General features: G+C 37.3%; 2 protein-coding genes across 2 annotated transcripts; one reads left to right on the top strand and one right to left on the bottom strand.

Moving 5' to 3' along the window:
- The first annotated feature begins 802 nt into the window (after positions 1-802).
- On the top strand, positions 803-1430 carry LOC116119550. The gene is made up of 2 exons (XM_031405488.1): positions 803-1174; positions 1248-1430. Exons 1-2 carry the CDS (start codon positions 851-853, stop codon positions 1428-1430), a joined length of 507 nt encoding a protein of 168 aa, XP_031261348.1. The 5' UTR covers positions 803-850.
- Positions 1431-10534: 9104 nt separating this feature from the next.
- On the bottom strand, positions 10535-11859 carry LOC116119549 (BAHD acyltransferase At5g47980-like). The gene has a single exon (XM_031405486.1). It carries the CDS (start codon positions 11857-11859, stop codon positions 10549-10551), a length of 1311 nt encoding a protein of 436 aa, XP_031261346.1. The 3' UTR covers positions 10535-10548.
- Positions 11860-18667: the final 6808 nt, after the last annotated feature.

Below are 18667 nucleotides of genomic sequence, written 5' to 3'. Positions count from 1 at the left end.
GATTATTCTCTTTTAAACTTTCAAGTTCTAGTTCTTTTATTAATCTCTTCATCATTCATCATGTTTGGTTCTAATGTTTATTTAAGTTTTTATTTGTAATGTTTATTTAAGTTTTTATTTGTGTCCTTTGTTTCTTTAAATTTTTGTTCATCACTTAATCTGGTTCCAATGCGGCACTGCCGCCGTTACCTAGTTAAGTGTTAATCTTACTTCTTAATATGATTTCAGTGCGGCTCTGTCGCCATTGTCTTATTAGGTTGTAAGATTATTTTAATTAATGTTTATTTAAATTTTAAGTTTTATTTAATCTCTGCATATCTCCTCTTTATGNAATGTTTCCTAAAATTTGGAGCCTTTTCACATTTGAAAATCTTTTTTTTTGTAAAATCATATAAAAATGAATAAGCGTTAATGCATAATTCCTGTGAGATTTCATTATATAAATATCTGCACCAGGTTTTGGAATTAACAAAAATTCTTCTATCATAAGTGAGTCATCAAACTTTTCGGTTTAAAATAAATGAAAAAAGGGTATTTATGTCAATATTCTTATGATTTAGCAATAAAAATTCCTTGGAGACTTCATCAAATAACAAAACTACCCTTAAAAGTTTAACGGCTTATCAACAATATGGAGAGTTTTGTTTTGTTATATATGAAGTCATAGCTCATAGGGGGATGTTTGTTGTTAAACTAAACCTTGGGGTTCAATAGAATAGTTGCATTGGCAACCCGGTGTTAAAACTTGTAACCTTATCTTTAAACCTGGCCGTATCCACGAATCAAACACACTCAATATAAAATTTGTGTAGCTTCTGCTCAACATTAAATCTGAAGATAGAATTTCAAGATGAGGCTCCAGGCTATTCACAGCTCTTATCCGTCCATGTTCCTGCTGTTTTCACGCTTGAACACGGCCTCTCTTTGCAGCTCTACGGCCATGAACTTCACCGTTAACGAAGCTTTGTTAAAACTCAGCAGCAGACAACAAATTTTGATGAGAAGCACTTGCTGTGGTGCGAGGAGGAGAGTGAGATATGAAGAAGATGAAGAGGAATATGGGTACAAGGAGGAGATCGCAATGCTGGAAATTTATTCTCAGTCGGCAAGAGGAGAAGCGCTTCTTGTGAAAGCTCTTGTGGATGAGCAGGAGGTAGAAGTGCTTATTTTCAGGGTGAGTCCATTTTGATCATAGTTTTTCTAATTCTGATTTTTTCAGCATATAATTTAATTATGTAAAATTTCAGGGATTCTCTTCTAGCTTGAGTGGTAGGACTTCACCAGATCCATCAAGAAGTGTGGTTCCAGCAAGAGCAGTGATAAAATCTATAGACAGAATCAAAGGGCCTTTTGATCCTTCTAATGTTGAGTACATTGAGAAAGACATTCAATGGGAGGCCTTTAAGCCACGTCTTCCTCCTCTTTCATAAATTACAATATATATTAATTAATATTTTGTATATCATTTAATTATTAATCAATATTCTTTCTCTTCAATTGAACTTTAAATTAATAGTTTCCAAATTTAAGCTTACAAGCCAAACCTTGAAATAAATTGTAATGAGCTTTACAGATTCCTGTTAATAAATTGTCTGATAATGAGCTTTAAACACAAACATATAAAAGTGTTGGCTGTTCAGCTCCCAAGATCAATTGATAGTTTGTTAGTGAGAAAGTGAGGTTCAGATTAGCATTTTTAATGCCTATTGTGTGATTGAGTGCAAAGGATAAATAAACAGATGAGTAGAGGAAGAAATCTTGATAAAGATTAAGTTTTACTTACTAATTTCTTCTTGATTGACTTTTTGCTTGACTTTTTAGGGTTTTATGAGTGCGTTTGGGATTTTCTCTTTTAATTTTTATTAATACAAGTATAAAGAAATCTTACAAAATTTTTTTTATATAAAATGATGTGTCAAAAAATGTACGAAAGAGTGAATACAAAAAGTCAAATTTATTATATTCACCTTTCTATTTATTTTCTGTCACATCACTTTGTATAGAAATCTTTGTAAGATTTATTTGTATGTGTAGTATTACTATTTAATTTTTAAACTATGATGATAAAATTGTTTGGTAACTAGCTTTCAAAACTGATTAAGTTTTAAATTGATTATATTACAATAAGTTTTATAAAAAGATTCTAAAGGATAATAATAAAAATCAATTTATTTTTAAAGCTGATCTTGGATGTGTGAAACATAAATATATACCCTTTGACAATATATAAAATTATTTATTTTATAAAAAAATATTAAATTATATTACTGTTAGTGCCAACATCAAACTATCACTTCCAATGCCGCTGAAACACCGCTAGTGATCACTTGGGTGGGTTGCACGTTCGATGACACTATCAGTGTCACCGGAATCGACATCAACCAATCTACACAACTCATATTCGACATATCATTAAACTGTAGGTGAATGACAAATATATTTTATTTGCCCGTGGTCAAAGGCTGTATCGGATGCTGGCAAAATAATTTGGGTTGTGTAGATCGGCAGATGCCGATTTCGATGACATCGTATGTCTTTTGGAATACTATTTAATAAAGAATACAATTGTAAATAGGAATATAATTTAGAAGTCCTATTAGGAATTGAAATATGAATCTCATTAAAATAGAATATCTCATATCCTACCTATAAATACAGGGGTGAGATCCAATTCAAGGTTATGAGAGAATGTGAGAACACAAGGTATTTGATGTAAGAGTTATTAAACACCATGGGGAGAGTGTCTTAGAAATTAGAATCATTTCCACTCTAGGTACTGGGTTGAGTGTGGTTAGAAACTAGGATTGTTTCTTCTCTATTTTACGCACCGAGTTTATATATCATGTTCATGAAACTATAGTGAATTTTTCTGATCCGTAGGTGTAGACGGGCTATGCTGAACTACGTAAATATCCTGTCTCTTTATATATTATTTATCTTAAATATATGTTTTTTGCTATGCGATCTCCTAACAAGTGGTATTAGAGCTCCAAGTTGCGACCTGGGAGATGAGTTCTTTCGAGATGGTGGATGCACATAAAAGACAGACTACAAGTCTACAATAGGTTTAAGTTGTAGGTGGAGTGATTCTTAAATCTTGGCGACAAAATTTGGCATGGTTACTAAGCGACTTGGTTGCTAGCAAAATTGGACATGGTTACTCTATGACTTGGATGTCGTGATGGTGGCGTTATCTTCGTCATTGAAAGAGTTTGTCAACTCTTTATGAAGCATAGCAGAATGATTATGGATAGGTGTTACACAAAGTTCTTTGATGATCATAAAACAACCAAAATATCAATCACCAATGAGCATATACATAAAGCACACAAGGAGATACATGGTTCGATTAAAAATACTTTTAGCCTACATCCATGGGACCTGATCCAGGTTGAAGCTAATCCAATATAACACAAACCATTACAAGACAATCCAGAGTTGAATTTAGATACAATAAAGTAAAACTTCCTATTCTTTGATACGCTAAACTTCACCCTCTGATTGCTTCAAAGTTTTTTCACGATCAGCTTCCTCTAAGAATCCTCTTGGACAGCTTGAGCTCCCCTCAAGTTTCAATGGTTGAAGCTTCCCTTCAAGTCCTTGGCTTAACTCTCTTTAAGCACATAAACAACGAGGAACCAAGTTCTTACACTCAAAGATCAACAAGTGATTGATAAAGGTAAATCACAAACAAAGAGAACCTAAAAAAATGTACTCTGAATATTTCATATCATCAATGGAAGTTTGGAATATCAGGTTTGAAAAGAAACACAAGGAAGAAGATGACCAATTTATATAATTGCACTTCCTCATATCCACTGTACAAGCTAGTTTTCAATAAGGACACTTGGATCGCTCTTTTGAAAGAGTAACACCTGTAAAGTGACAAAGCAATGCAAATATCATGCATAAAAATAAAACTTGATAATCAAGAAAGAAATGTGCCACCTGTACTGGGAAATGAAATGTTTGCACATAAGAAAAATGTGTCCATATATTTTGTTCAATCACAATCAAAGAAAACAAAGAATATGCGTGCACATTCACAGGATATTACCACCTGCGCAAACCAACAAAGAATTCACAATTGTAATTAAGTACAAATACACACACAAAGTTCATAAGTCGACGATAAGACTTTACAACCATGTTCATTGCTATGATAGAAAACTCTCACGTCTATCTTTGTGATGGAAAACTCACCAAGGTGAAGATTTTTGGGATATTTGTGACTCGCTTTCCTATTTGTTCCTATGTGAAATTGTATATTTTTAAGAAAACTATTTAATAAAGAATATAATTGCAAATAGGAATTGAATTTAGGAATCCTATTAAGAATTGATATATGAATCCTATTAGAAATAGAATATCCCATATCCTATATATAAATATAAGGGTGAGAATCAATTCAATGTTATGAGACAATGTGAGAACACAGGGTATTTAATGTAAGAGTTATTAAACACCATGGTGAGAGTGTTTTAGAACTGGGATAATTTCCACTCAGGTACTGGGTTGAGCATGGTTAGAAACTAGGATTGTTTTCGCTCTATTTTATGTACTGAGTTTATGGTATTGTGTACTCTTGTATATCGTATTTATGAAACTATAGTGGATTTTTCTCATCCGTAAGTATAAGTGGTGTTGAGTGAAACTTTAAACAGTGTCGTATTGTGTCTGATGATACGCTGTCGTTTTGGAGTTAACTCAAATGACTAATCTCAGCTGTCGAATCCAACCTGATCTAACGGCTCTAACTAGCCCAGCAAGTCAAAGTATATAAAGCCAAAGATCTCAGGAAATCAATAGTGAATGAAATCTCTCTCTTGCGATTGCAACTGAGTTAGGGTTCTTGTGTGTTACTCTTAATCAAATCGTGTAATCAGGTCACAATATTTGGGGATATTGTGGGTAAAAGGATTAGGCTGTTCTTCTGGTGCAGGCATACTATTTTCGAGTTTGCTTCATTGTGATTACATGGAGATTTGAGGGTTTGTTGTAACGGTGTGAGAGTTGGGTAATTTCAGGTGTGATTGGTTTGTATTTATTATACATTGATCCTTATAGTGCAGTGAGTTCCAATTTGCTTGGAGCTCAACGTGGATGTAGTTTATTCCATCGGAATAAGCGAACCACGGTAAAATCTTTCTTGTTCTTGATTGTTTAGTCTTGTGATTGTGTGCTGGTGTGTTTGTGAGTGATAATAGTTAGGATTGAGTTTGGTTTAATCCCAACAATGGTATCAGAGCGAGATTATGGTTTTTCGATTTGTCTTGAGTGATTTGTGAAGCCAAGGGTTTGTTCAAATTGGGGGTTTCTTTATAATCAGTCAAATTAGTGTCTTAGGGCTTGGAAAACCTTAGATTGTCCTGTCAATTTCTTGAAATTAGTTCAAATTCGATCCTAAACAGATTAGGGTTTCTGTGTCAACCATAAATCCTAATAGTAACCCTACACTATGACTACTACGCGAGTTGAAATCACCCAATTCGATGGGAAAATTGATTTCAATAGTTGGAAGAAAAAAATGAAGGCTTTGTTATCACATAACAAGATAGCAATTGCACTAGAAAAGGATGCAACCAAATGGTCAGAGGAAAAACTGAAAAAGAAAGCAGAGGTGGACGAGGAGGCATACAACCTGATCATCATGAATCTCTTCGACAGTGTTTTGAGAAAGGTAAACGGTTTTGAAACTCCAATTGCCATATGGAGTAAACTCGAATCTCTTTATGCTTTACAATCTGCCCCTAATTTAGCCTACTTAAAAGCTGTATTCTTTGCATATAAAATGGATAGTTCTAGGATCATTGATGAAAATCTTGACGAGTTCTTGAAAATGACCCAAGTGTTAGAGGGTACAGATCAAGAACTCGGGGATTCTAGCTTAGCCATGATTGTATTAAATTCATTGACCGAAGAGTACCAAGTTGTAAAGAATGCTCTTCAATACACTGGTACTGTCCCAAGTTTAGACCTAATAGTCTCAAGATTAAAAGCTAGAGAATTAGAAATTAAAATACAGAGAAGAACTGGTAGTAACTTGTTTGTTAAAGGAAAAGGTGATGGGCAATACTGCCTAGCCAGATAATGGCTCTAGAAATAAGAAAAGGGGAAAACAAAACCGTAAGGCCAAGGGAGAAACCCGAAAGTGTTTCTTCTGTAATAAGGCTGGCCATTTAAAAAAGAATTATTATGCCTGGCTTAAGAAACAGAAACGAGGGATCACTGAAAGCAACCTAGCAACCTCTAAGTCCAATATAGAAGAATCTGAAGTTCTAACAATATCTAAAATAGAAAATATAAATGATTGGGTGTTAGATTCTGGGTGCTCATTTCATATGAGCCCCAATAAAGAATGGTTTCAGGACTTTGAGGAGAATAGGTTAGAAACTGTGTATATGGGTAATAATAATGCTTGTAAAGTCCAAGGAATAGGTAATGTAACCCTAAGGCTAGACATTGGAAAAACTGTCAAGTTAACTAAGGTTAGGTACATTCTAGAATTAAAGAGAAATCTAATTTCATTAGGTACGTTAGATGAATCTGGATGTTGTTACAAAGTTGAAAATGGGTGCCTTAATGTAAATAAAAATAGCAGTGTGTTGCTTAATGGTGTAAAAAGAAATGGATTGTATATCCTGTGTGGGAATTATTACTCTGATTTAAATTATGCGTTGTTTTCCACTAACCTAAATGCTACAGAAAAATGGCACTTAAGGCTAGGTCACATGAGCCAGAAGGGCCTAGACATCCTCCACAAGCAGGGTCTATTTGGTAAGGATCCCATTGAACCCCTTGAGTTTTGTGAGACTTGTATCATGGGTAAGCAACACAGGCTGAGTTTCCAAAAGGAACTCACTTGGCTGCCAACTGTTTAGAATATTTGCATGTTGACTTGTGGAGACCTAAAAAGGTTAAATCACATAGGGGTAGTAGTTATTTTCTATCCATAGTAGATGATTTTAGTACGAAGGTGTGGGTTTTCTTGCTTAGGACTAAGGATAAAGCCTTGAGTAAGTTTAAGAGTTGGAAGGTTCTTGTAGAAAACCAAATTGACAAAAAGGTTAAAACCCTTAGAACCGACAATGGCCTAGAGTTCTGTAACCTGGAATTTAACTCTTATTACACTGAACAAGGTATCCTAAGACATAGAACAGTTAAAAAAACCCCTTAATAGAATGGGATTGCTGAAAGGATGAATAAGACCCTTTTAGAGAAGGTTAGACGCCTCCTCTTTACCTCCTGTCTACCAAAATCTTTTTGGGAAGAAGCTTTTAACACTGCAGCCCACTTGATTAATAGAAGCCCCTCAAGTGCAATAAATTTTTTGTGCCCTAAAGAAAGATAGAGCAATAGGAAACCTAACCTAGGATACCTGAGGACCTTTGGGTGTGCTGCCTATGTGCACACCAATGAAGGGAAGTTAGAACCTAGGTCTCTTAGGTGTGTATTCTTAGGTTATCAAGAGGGAACCAAAGGGTATAGACTTTGGGAAATGAGTGCCCCTGGGGTTAGGATAATAATCAGTAGGGATGTAATCTTTAACGAGAAGTTATTTCCTTGCAAAACTACTAACCCTGGTGCAGGTTCAGTAAGCAGCCATCCTATAAATTAGGATCAACCTGAGAGAGTCCAAATTGAGGTGGAGCCTACTGCATGTCAACCTGACTTGGAGTAACTGGAAGCTAGAGCCAATGGATTAGACTTAGACCCTGAGTTGGAAAAGGAACAAGCTGTAGAACCTGATGAACACCATCCTAACCCCTTAGCACAATATCAGCTAGCAAGGGATAAAAGTAGGAAAGAGATCAAGCCACCAACCAGATATTCTTATGCTGATCTGATCTACATAGCCCTGGTGGTAGGGGCTCAAGTCCAGATGACAGAACCAGACTGCTGTGAAGAAGCAGTCAGATCCAAAGATAGAGAAAAATGGCAAGCTGCAATGGAGGAAGAGATGTTGTCGCTAAAGGTAAATGGAACCTGGTCTTTGGTTCCAAATCCCAAAGACCAGAAATTGGTTGAGTGCAGATGGTTATTCAAGCTTAAGGAAGGTATAAACTCTTTTGACCCTTCTAGGTATAAGGCTAGTTGGTAGCTAAAGACTACACACAGCGGGAAGGAATAGATTTCAATGAAATATTCTCCCCCATTGTGAAATACAAGACCATTAGGATCATGTTAGCCATTGTTGCCCATAAAGACCTAGAATTAGAACAACTGGATGTTAAGACTGCCTTTTTGCATGGGAACTTGGATGAGAGGATTTACATGAGACAGCCTATTGGTTTTGTAGATAGGAACCTGCCTAATCATGTGTGTCTCTTTCATAAATTACTATACGGACTGAAACAGTCCCCTAGGCAATGGTATAAACGTTTTTGATGTATTCATACTCAGCATTGGTTTCAATAGAAGTAAGTATCATAGCAGCTTTTATTATGCACTCTCTGATAACATGCCATTATATTTGTTGTTGTATGTGGATGACATGCTCTTAATTTGCAAGTCTAAGTCTAGGATAGAAGAGCTAAAGAGAAAGCTAAACTCTGAATTTGATATGAAAGACTTAGGACATGCAAAAAGGATTTTAGGCATGATCATAGATAGAAATAGGAAGCATAATGAACTAAAAGTGCACCAGACTTCCTACTTACAAAAACTGGTGTCTAAATTTGGCATGGTAGGTTCTAAAGTAGTGACTGTACCCTTGGCTGGACATTTTATATTAAGTAAGACACAATGCCCCAAAACAGATGCAGATTTAATTAAAATGGAAAATATCTCCTATGCTAATGTAATTGGGTCTGTCATGTATGCCATGATTAGCACCAGACCAGACCTCTCCTTTTCAGTCTCTCTCTTAAGTAGATTCATGTCAAATCCTGGTTTTGAACATTGACTTGCTCTCAAAGGGTTGCTTAGGTATATTAATAGCTCATAGGATGTTGGCTTGGAATATGGAAAAAGATTTGACTCACTTAATCTTGTAGGTTTTGTAGATTCTGATTTTGTAGGTGACAAGGATTCAAGGAAGTCAACTACTGCATATTTGTTCACCTTGGGAGGAAACTGTGTATGCTGGAAATCCCAGTTCCAGCCAATTGTTGCCCTGTCCACCACAGAAGCAGAATATGTGGCTGTTACAGACGTGTTCAAAGAAGCTCTTTGGCTCTAAGGATTACTATTAGAAGTAGAGCTGCTTGATGGTGCAGTCACTGTCTATTCAGATAGTCAAAGTGTCATCCACTTGTGCAAGAACCCAATGCATCACGAACGGACCAAACATGTTGATACTAAATACCACTTTGTGAGGGAGCTAGTGGAGAAAGGTGTGATCAGCCTGAAAAAGGTACCAACTGAAGACAACCCTGCTGATATGGGAACAAAGGTGGTTACTCCAGCCAAGTTCAAGCACTGCTTGAACTGACTGCATGTCAAATGACTTGCAGCAATCGAGCTAGGATAAGTAATTTGTGATGAAACTGCACTGGTAAGGTTTTTTGGTTTTCTTGATTTGGTGATGTGTTAAAGCTTCAAAGTGGAGATTGTTGAGTGAAGCTTTAAACGGTGTCGTATTGTGTTTGATGATACGCTGTCGTTTTGGAGTTAACTCAAATGACTAATCTCAGCCGTCAGATCCAGCCTGATCTAACGGCTCTAACCAGCCCAGCAAGTAAAGTATATAAAGCCAAAGATCTCAGGAAATCAATAGTGAATGAAATCTCTCTCTCGCGATTGCAACTGAGTTAGGGTTCTTGTGTGTTACTCTTAATTAAATCGTGTAATCAGGTCACAGTATTTGGGGATATTGTGGGTAGAAGGATTAGGCTGTTCTTCTGGTGTAGGCATACTGTTTTTGGGTTTGCTTCATTGTGATTACAGGGAGATTTGAGGGTTTGTTGTAATAGTGTGAGAGTTGGGTAATTTCAGGTGTGATTGGTTTGTATTTCTAATACTGTGATCCTTATAGTGCAGTGAGTCCCAATTTGCTTGGAGCTCAACGTGGATGTAGTTTATTACATCAAAATAAGCAAACCACGGTAAAATCTTCCGTGTTCTTGATTGTTTAGTCTTGTGATTGTGTGCTGGTGTGTTTGTGAGTGATAATAGTTAGGATTGAGTTTGATTTAATCCCAACATCTAGGTTACGTTGAACTATATAAATATTGTGTTTCTTTGTGTATTGTGATTTTATTTATATATTATTTATCTTAAATATATATTTTATTTATATATTATTTATCTTAAATATATATTTTCTGATGAGCAATCTCTTAACATGCCAGATGTGCCACCTAGGTGGTGGCCGGTGGTGTTTTGTTGGTGCTGAAAATGACAGCCCGGCGACGACACTAATAGTAACAGTAAATCTTTTTAAAATTTATTTCTCAAAATTGAATAGACATCAACAAGAAGGAAGCAACCTTATGTCATTATTCTTTTCCCATTGGGAAGTTCAGGTACAGAAATCACACAATTTATTCCATGAAAGGCAAAGCTAGCTAGAAGTTCACATGCATTTCTTCATCACAATCCATCTCTTTAGTTCAGTACACTGGGATTAACAGCAGCAAATTCAAGCAATTCTTTCTCAAGTTCAAATAAGGCCATCTCTTCTTTGTTCAGTGTCACAAATGCTTCTACTCCTTCACCATCTTTTGTATCCATCAGCACAACAAAATTTGGAATCATCAGATTTGGCACAGTAGCCCATGCTGGTTTTCCCCACCCAAAATCAGCTTCATAAAACCCAAATCTACACCAACTCGTGCACATAAAATGGTCTATATCATCTCTTACTCCGAAGTTTTCAATCCCACACATGCTCATCCATGCCCTTTTCTTTTCATTTATAGTTTCCATAGCATTTTTGCGAAATTCTTTTAATTCCTTGCTCAGTTTGGTAACCAAATCTTGCAAGTCTATCTCCTTCTCAGTTGAATGAGAAGGAAAGAACACCCCCACCACGTTCCCGATAGCGTTTTCTGGGAGAGAAGGTACAGTCATTTTACGTAAATTGACATAGATGCTCATCACAGATAGCCTTGGAAACCCCTTGGTTGATCTTGAAACATTGTCAAGACATTTCCAGATTAGCGCGGAAACGGCTTCAAACCGGGTCGGTTGCAGCACAATTGGACTGGCAGCTTTTGCCTTGAGTTGAGCAATCTTTGATGATTCAATCACATACCTCTTTGTAATTACAGACTCGTCTCGAGTCACCTTCATACTTGGAGGAATGTATGAATCTAATGGATGAAAACTTGATGATGCTGCATTGAACTCAGGAAATTTCACTGAATCTTTAGACCCTGAAAGAGCTATAGAAGACCAGCTCTTTACAACTGTGCTTAGCGTGGTTCCGTCTGTAATTTTATGCGAAAAGCACAAACCAAGAACCATTCCACCGCATTCGAAAAAGCTAGCTTGAACAAACACTATACGCCCGGTTTCAGCATCCGTGGATTCTATCTCAGTTGGAAGGAAAGTTCTTAAAATCGAACCATCAGGCCGTTTAAGAATGTCTGCTAAAGTTCCATCGACTCGACCTTGGATATATTCAGCTCCATTATCATTGCATTCAACGGTTGTTTGGTCTTTGATTATGCCTGCAAGAGGGTAAAACTCAGCCAGCAATTTTGATAAAGATGTTTTCAGATGTTGAGATCTTTCGGCAGCCTCTACCACATGGGAATCACTATCATTTTCTGGAAGGTAGAAAAGCAGCAATGGCACATAGGCTGCTGGAGCAGTCTGGTCTAAAAAGGAAAGCTTGAAATTTCTGAGGTTTTGAGGAGTTGAAGAAGATGGTTTGATGATTTCTCTTGAAACAATCTCAATCTTTATAGCCATCTTGCTCTTATTAATTACTTGTATTTCTGTGTCTCATGCACCTTAACTATTTATAGAGCTTGAAGAGACTTAATTATGCACTAATTTTAATCAATTCCAATTTCCATGTAATGTAATTTACATGCATTAATCGGAAAAAAGATGAAAACTTTTTAGCCTTGATCTTTGACATGAAGTACTGATTTACCTGTAATTCTGTCGGGATATAGATATATCTAGATATTATTTTTATATCCTTCATGTAAGTGTCTGTCAACTGTGAACTAACAATAAAGAATTATTTGCTCTAATTGAAGCTATATACAATATAACATCTCTATCTTTATCTCTATAGTTATAATGTTTGGGATCAACTAAATCTATTACTATGAGACGATTATAACTTAATAGAGACGTAATTACAAAAATTGTTATTTTGGTTCAAGAATTACTTTTTTATTTCTTATTTTATAATTAATGTTTTAGTAATACAAATAAATTGAGTGATCAAATTCAACAACTTTATTACACTAATCAAATAGATTTTAATGTCTTTTTCAATCATCCAAATAAGCAATAAATCGTATATGTTTTAACTGAATAAGAAATCTTTACTGGAATTAGACAAGAAGAGAAAGCAGATAATCATGAGGATGATAGTACGAAAATACCAAAAGTTGCCAATAAGCTCTAAACATGCTTGAGAAACTAGAAATATTTTGGCTTCAACAAGAAGGTGTCAATGCTCGCAAGTTATTATGTACCCACAAGATAAAAAATGTGAAAATAACTTTAAAGTATAAATCATTGTCCCAAATAACTTTAGATAAATATCTTATTTTATGTTAAACCTTTAACGTAAGATAACATATATTTTTTGTAATATACATATAATTATTACTATGTAGAGGCAAGTTCCTTAATATGAGATTTAGAAAAATTATAATTTATTATAATGTGAAAATTATTTTTATTTATAATTGGCCTAAGTTGGGATCAGAAATTTTTATATTTCTATATAAAGTATCACTATAAAGAGGTTCTATTGTATATGAAACTTTTTAAATGCTTTTTTTTTTTTTTTTTCATTTCTATGCATTTTGTTTTTTTGCATGCATATATCTCTTTCCATTTGATTTTGTACTTATATGATAGCTATTTTGAGGTATACAAATTAGGTTTTGTTAGAATTTGAGGTGGGCCTGATTCCTCACACAATAAGACCTTGTTGAATGGGAGGATTACCACCTCTTATAACCTAATAGGCTTGAGCGTGCCTAGTCGATGTGGGACTCCAACACTCCCCCTCACAGTCAAGCCCATATGTTGGGTCATGTCTGTTATTGGAGGTAGTTGCGGACTCTAACTCCTCACCCGCTAGTCAAGTGCTCAGCTCAACTAAACCTGGGCTCTGATACCATGTTAGAATTTGAGGTGGGCCTGACTCCTCACCCAATAAAGTTCTTCTCATTTTCAATTTTTATTCAAATATTTAAAAAAATAACAAAGAATTAAATATTCTAATGACATCAAATTTAATTACGAGTCTATTTTTCTTTTTTCATTTTCTGAAGTTATGTGTATACAACATTTCATCAACAGTTTATATATAGTTAATGTATTTTGGAATTAAATGATAAAACTTAAATCTAATTTAATCATTTTATTGTATTAGTTTACATATATTAAGATTGTATTCTTATGTGAATCTTGAGTATCTATTTTTTGTTATTTTTGAAAATATTGAAAACTGTTGGAAAAGGTGAAAAATGCAAATACATTGATATATTTATTTGAAGACGTATTTTAAAACGTGAAAAATGAAAATATGTTAAAGTATATTTATCTGAAAACATAAAAAAATACAAAATACAAAGATACAAAATTATTTCCATTCACGAATAAAACCCTTTAGAATTACCATTTGTTTTGTTCATTCCAAACAGTTCGTTTCAAAAATACAATTTTGTGCGGAAAATATTGATTTATTTTTATTTTTTAAAAAAATGGAAAACAATGAAGAGAGAATATATAATTATTTATTCAAAATATTCTTAAGTTTATGTTAATCGTGGGTTCCATTACCTTTTTCGTTCCAAAGATTTCTCACATTTTGGATAGAAAGTTTTAAAGAATGCCCAACAACGCTTATTTCACAGATTACTAGAAAAATAGAAGAAAACGCGAAATTCATAAACGAAGGGAAAATTGTAAAAGAATATGGGGGTTGAGTTGAGCATCAATGCATAGGAGATAATCGTAGATTAATCTGCTACCAGCCTACTGTAAGACCCTTACAAAGGGCAAGGGCAGGCGTGTGGCTTTCATCCTTAGCCATAGCCTCGCCAAGACAACACACGGGTGTGTGCTGAACAAGGATGGCTGAGATCAGTCGTGGGGTGTTTGAGTGTTGGGACGCCAAACACTTTACTGATGAGATGGCTTGCGGGTGTGGGCACTTGCAAGTTGTAACATGGGCGTGTGGGCATGTTTTAACATGGGCGTGTGTGCTCATGAGCAGGCTAGACAGTGGCACACGAGCTAGGACGTGTGCAAGCATGTAAGACAACCAACGAGTGGCTAAGTTCATGCATGAGACAGAAAGATACATGCATGAGGTGCATGTGAGTGTGCACTAGATGATGAAAACAATCAGACAAGGCCGCATGGTTGCTGGACCAAGGCTGTGGGGCAGTTATATGTGTCCAGGTTCATTTGTATGTAAACCAACTGTCATGTAACTGCTGATAAGATTGTAAAACTGTTATGTAACTACTGTGCCATTTGTATATAAGGCTGGCAGATTGCACATTCGTGATATAGAGAGTGAGAGGGCAAGGGTTATGTGTTTGTAAGCCTTGTTGTAACTTGAGTGCGAATCTGTGAGTGAGGATCAGATTGTAAACAGTGGGAAAATGCTGTGTGTGTGCTTGAGTTGTCCTTGTATTCGAAAATATAATATAAGGTTGGGAATTTCCTGTATATATTGTGCATTGACTCTCTTTAGCCTCTGTTGTCTTGTGTTTGTGATTTGTAACAGGGGGAACGCACAACTTGAGGTAGGCTTACAAGTGCTCGATGTGCTTGTGCCGTGCAGTGCCTAGAGGCGAAAATAGGCCCTATGACAGTGGTATCAGAGCCCGGTTTTAACCAGGTTCGTTCTTGTATTTACTTACTGTTGTTTCATGCCAAAAAAGGTTGACATGGACGCTATGAGGGAACGATTGACGCGGTTAGAGGAGATGCTGGGTGAGACTCAAGATGGCCAGGGTATGACCATCAATGAGAGACTTGATCAGGTTGATCAAAGTTTCGAAATTCTCCATAAGCAATTTATGGAAATGGTGGACCAAACCAATAGGAGATTGGAGGCCATAGAGGATGACAATGCCTTGCTGAAACATCCCCTCCCTTGTAGTCTTGATGGGGGAAGTACAGCCAAGATAAGAGTGCCTGAACCAAAGGCTTTTCAGGGTGCTAGAAACGCCAAGGAGTTGGAAAATTTCTTGTGGGATATGGAGCAGTACTTTGAGGCAGCGAAAGTCCCTAATGCGGAGAAAGTTTCGATCACAAGCATGTATTTGGCTGGTGATGCGAAATTGTGGTGGCGCACAAGGCTGGCAGATGATGTGAGTGCGGGTAGGCCCAAGGTTGATACTTGGGAGAAATTAAAGAAGGAATTGAAAGATCAATTCTTGCCGGGGAACACATCCTGGAATGCTAGAGACCGCATGAAGAAACTCCAACAAAAGGGTACTGTGAGGGAGTATGTCAAGGAGTTTAGTTCCTTGTTGTTAGACATACAAAATATGTCCGAGGAGGACAAATTGTTTAACTTTATGTCAGGTTTGCAAGGCTGGGCGCAAGTGGAATTGCGAAGGCAGAAGGTGCATGATCTGCCTAGTGCTATTGCTGCAGCAGATGGGTTGATTGATTTTAAATATAGTAAGGAGAGAGACCCTGTTGTTGCAGCGAAAGCCAAAAAGAAGGACAACCGGGAATTTAAGGGAAGCAAGAAAAAGGACTTCCACTTTCAGAAGAGAAATTCTGCTACTGAAAAGGGGAAGGCTGTTGCTACCAGTAGTTTTTCTAAGGAAAACAAGGAGGGAAAAACTATGTCTGGTTGTTTCATATGTGGAGGGCCACATAGGGCAAGGGATTGCCCAAAGAGAGAGAAGCTGAATGCTTTGATGGGTGAAGAGGGAGAGTCTAGTGGTGAGCAAGTCACTATGAATCTGATGCAGTTGATGAATGCTATGAGGGCAGAAGCGGATTCAAAGCAAAACAAGGGTGATACTTATCTTGGAGTTGTAACCAAGGGTGCTGCTCGAAATGCTCTACTGTTTGTGCAGTTGAAAGTGAGGGATAGCCAAGTTAAAGCTTTGCTAGACACAAGAGCAACTCATAACTTTGTGGTAGATTGGGTTGTTTCCAAGTTGGGGCTAGCACTTTCCAAGAGTCCTACAACGGTGAAGGCTGTGAATTCAAGTGCACGTGGGGTGACTGGAATAACTTACAATGTGCAGGTTGGTGTGGGCTACTGGACGGGTAAAATTCATTTAACTGTTGTTCCTTTAGACGATTTTGATGTTATTCTGGGAATAGATTTTTTTAAAGTAGCCAAGGTGTCAGTGGTGCCTTACTTGAATGGCGTGATGATAAATCATGAATCAAGTCCTTGTTTTGTACCTTGCTGTTCACTTGGAGTGAGTAGCAAACTAGGATAAGCTAAGCTTACTACTATTTCAGCCATGGCAGTAAAGCGTGGGCTGAAGAAAGGGCAAGAAACGTATTTGGCAGCGTTGATAGAAATCAAACCTGATAAGAAGGTTGAAGTGCCAAATGCAGTGGCAGAATTGTTAGAAGATTTTGCTGATGTTATGCCACGGGAGTTGCCCAAAGAACTCCCTCCAAGACGAGCAATTGATCACAAGATTGAGTTGGAACCAGGGGCGTTCCCACCTGCTCGTCCACCTTACAGAATGTCACCCACGGAGTTGAAAGAACTCCGAAAACAACTTGATGATTTACTTGATGCAGGTGCAGTGAGACTGTCAAAGGCTCCGTATGGTGCTCCTGTGTTGTTTCAGAAAAAAGCAAGATTGTTCCCTTCGGATGTGTGTGGATTATAGGGCATTGAATAAGGTGACAATTCAGAACAAGTATCCTGTTCCCCTTGTTCAAGACCTCCTGGATGGGCTGAGTGGAGCTTCGGTTTTCACTAAGTTGGACTTGCGATCAGGATATTGGCAAGTCAGAATTGCGGCAGGAGATGAGCCAAAAACCACTTGTGTGACCAGGTATGGGTCTTATGAATTCTTAGTCATGCCATTTGGCTTGACAAATGCACCGGCTACATTTTGCAATTTAATGAATGATGTACTGTATGAATTCTTGGATGAGTTTGTGGTGGTATATTTGGATGATATTGTGATATATAGTCAGAATTTGGATGAGCATTTGATTCATATAAGAAGGGTACTAACGCGGTTGAGAGAACATCAATTGTATGTGAAAATGGAGAAGTGTGAGTTTGCTAAACAAGAGATAATGTTCTTGGGGCACTTGGTGAGTAAGGGCCAAGTGAGGATGGATCCTAAGAAGGTGCAGGCAATTGTAGAGTGGGTGGCTCCTACAAAAGTCCCGGAGTTGAGATCTTTCTTAGGATTAGCAAACTATTACCACAAGTTTATTGCGGGATACTCAAAGAAGGCCGCACCGTTGACAGATATATTGAAAAAGGGGCAAAAATAGGAGTGGACAAAATCATGTTCAAAAGCTTTCGAAAAGTTGAAGGAAGCCATTGCCTCTGAACAGGTGTTGAGATTGCCAAGTTTTGAGTTACCATTCGAAGTACATACAGATGCTTCGGAGAAAGCTATCGGTGGGGTGTTGGTCCAGGAGGGACATCCCATTGCATTTGAGAGCTGAAAGTTGAATGGGGCAGAGCAGAGGTATTCCGCACATGAGAAAGAAATGGTGGCTGTTGTTCATTGTTTGCAGGTGTGGAGAGTTTACTTGCTGGGCACAAAGTTTGTCGTGTTGACAGACAATGTCGCCAACACCTTCTTCAAAACACAGAAGAAGTTGTCCCCAAAACAGGCCCGGTGGCAAGAGCTTTTGGCTGAGTACGAATTTGCATGGCAACACAAGCCAGAAAGGCACAATCAGGTTGTTGATGCGTTGAGCAGGAAACAGGTGGTTGATGCTCTATATTCAATAACTCGGGTTGAATCTGACATGTTAAACAGGTTGCGAGGGGCGGCCGAACAGGATGCTGAGTATAAGGACTTGGTGACACAAGTTCAGGATGGTACTATACGGCGTTACTGGTTAGAGGATGGGTTATTGTATGCCAAAGGAGATAGGCTGTTTGTTTCAAGTAAGGGTGGATTGAGATGGGTATTGCTAAAAGAAGTCCACGATTCACCTTGGGCTGGACATCCTGGTAAGGAGAGAACTTTGGCATTATTGACACGGGATTACTATTGGCCTAGAATGGAAGCCGATATTGAGTCCTATGTGAAAACTTGTTTAGTGTGTCAACTGGATAAGACAGAAAGGAGAAAGGTAGCAGGGTTGTTGCAACCTCTACCTATTCCGGAGAGGCCTTGGGTGTCAGCCTCTTTTGACTTCATCGGTGGGTTCCCAAAGGTAGAAGGTATGTCTTCTGTCCTTGTTGTTATGGATAGAATTTCGAAATATGCAGTTTTTATAGCAACACCAGAAGCTTGTTCAGCAGAGACAGCTGCTGCCTTGTTTTATAAAAATGTGGTGAAATATTTCGGAGCACCAGTAGACTTGGTTAGTGATCGGGATGCACGGTTTA

This window comes from Pistacia vera, unplaced genomic scaffold, assembly GCF_008641045.1.
Source record: "Pistacia vera cultivar Batoury unplaced genomic scaffold, PisVer_v2 Contig896, whole genome shotgun sequence".
In the NCBI taxonomy this organism is placed as follows: domain Eukaryota; kingdom Viridiplantae; phylum Streptophyta; class Magnoliopsida; order Sapindales; family Anacardiaceae; genus Pistacia; species Pistacia vera.
Note: the sequence above shows the minus strand (reverse complement) of the source record. Positions and strands in the feature narration are given on the sequence as shown.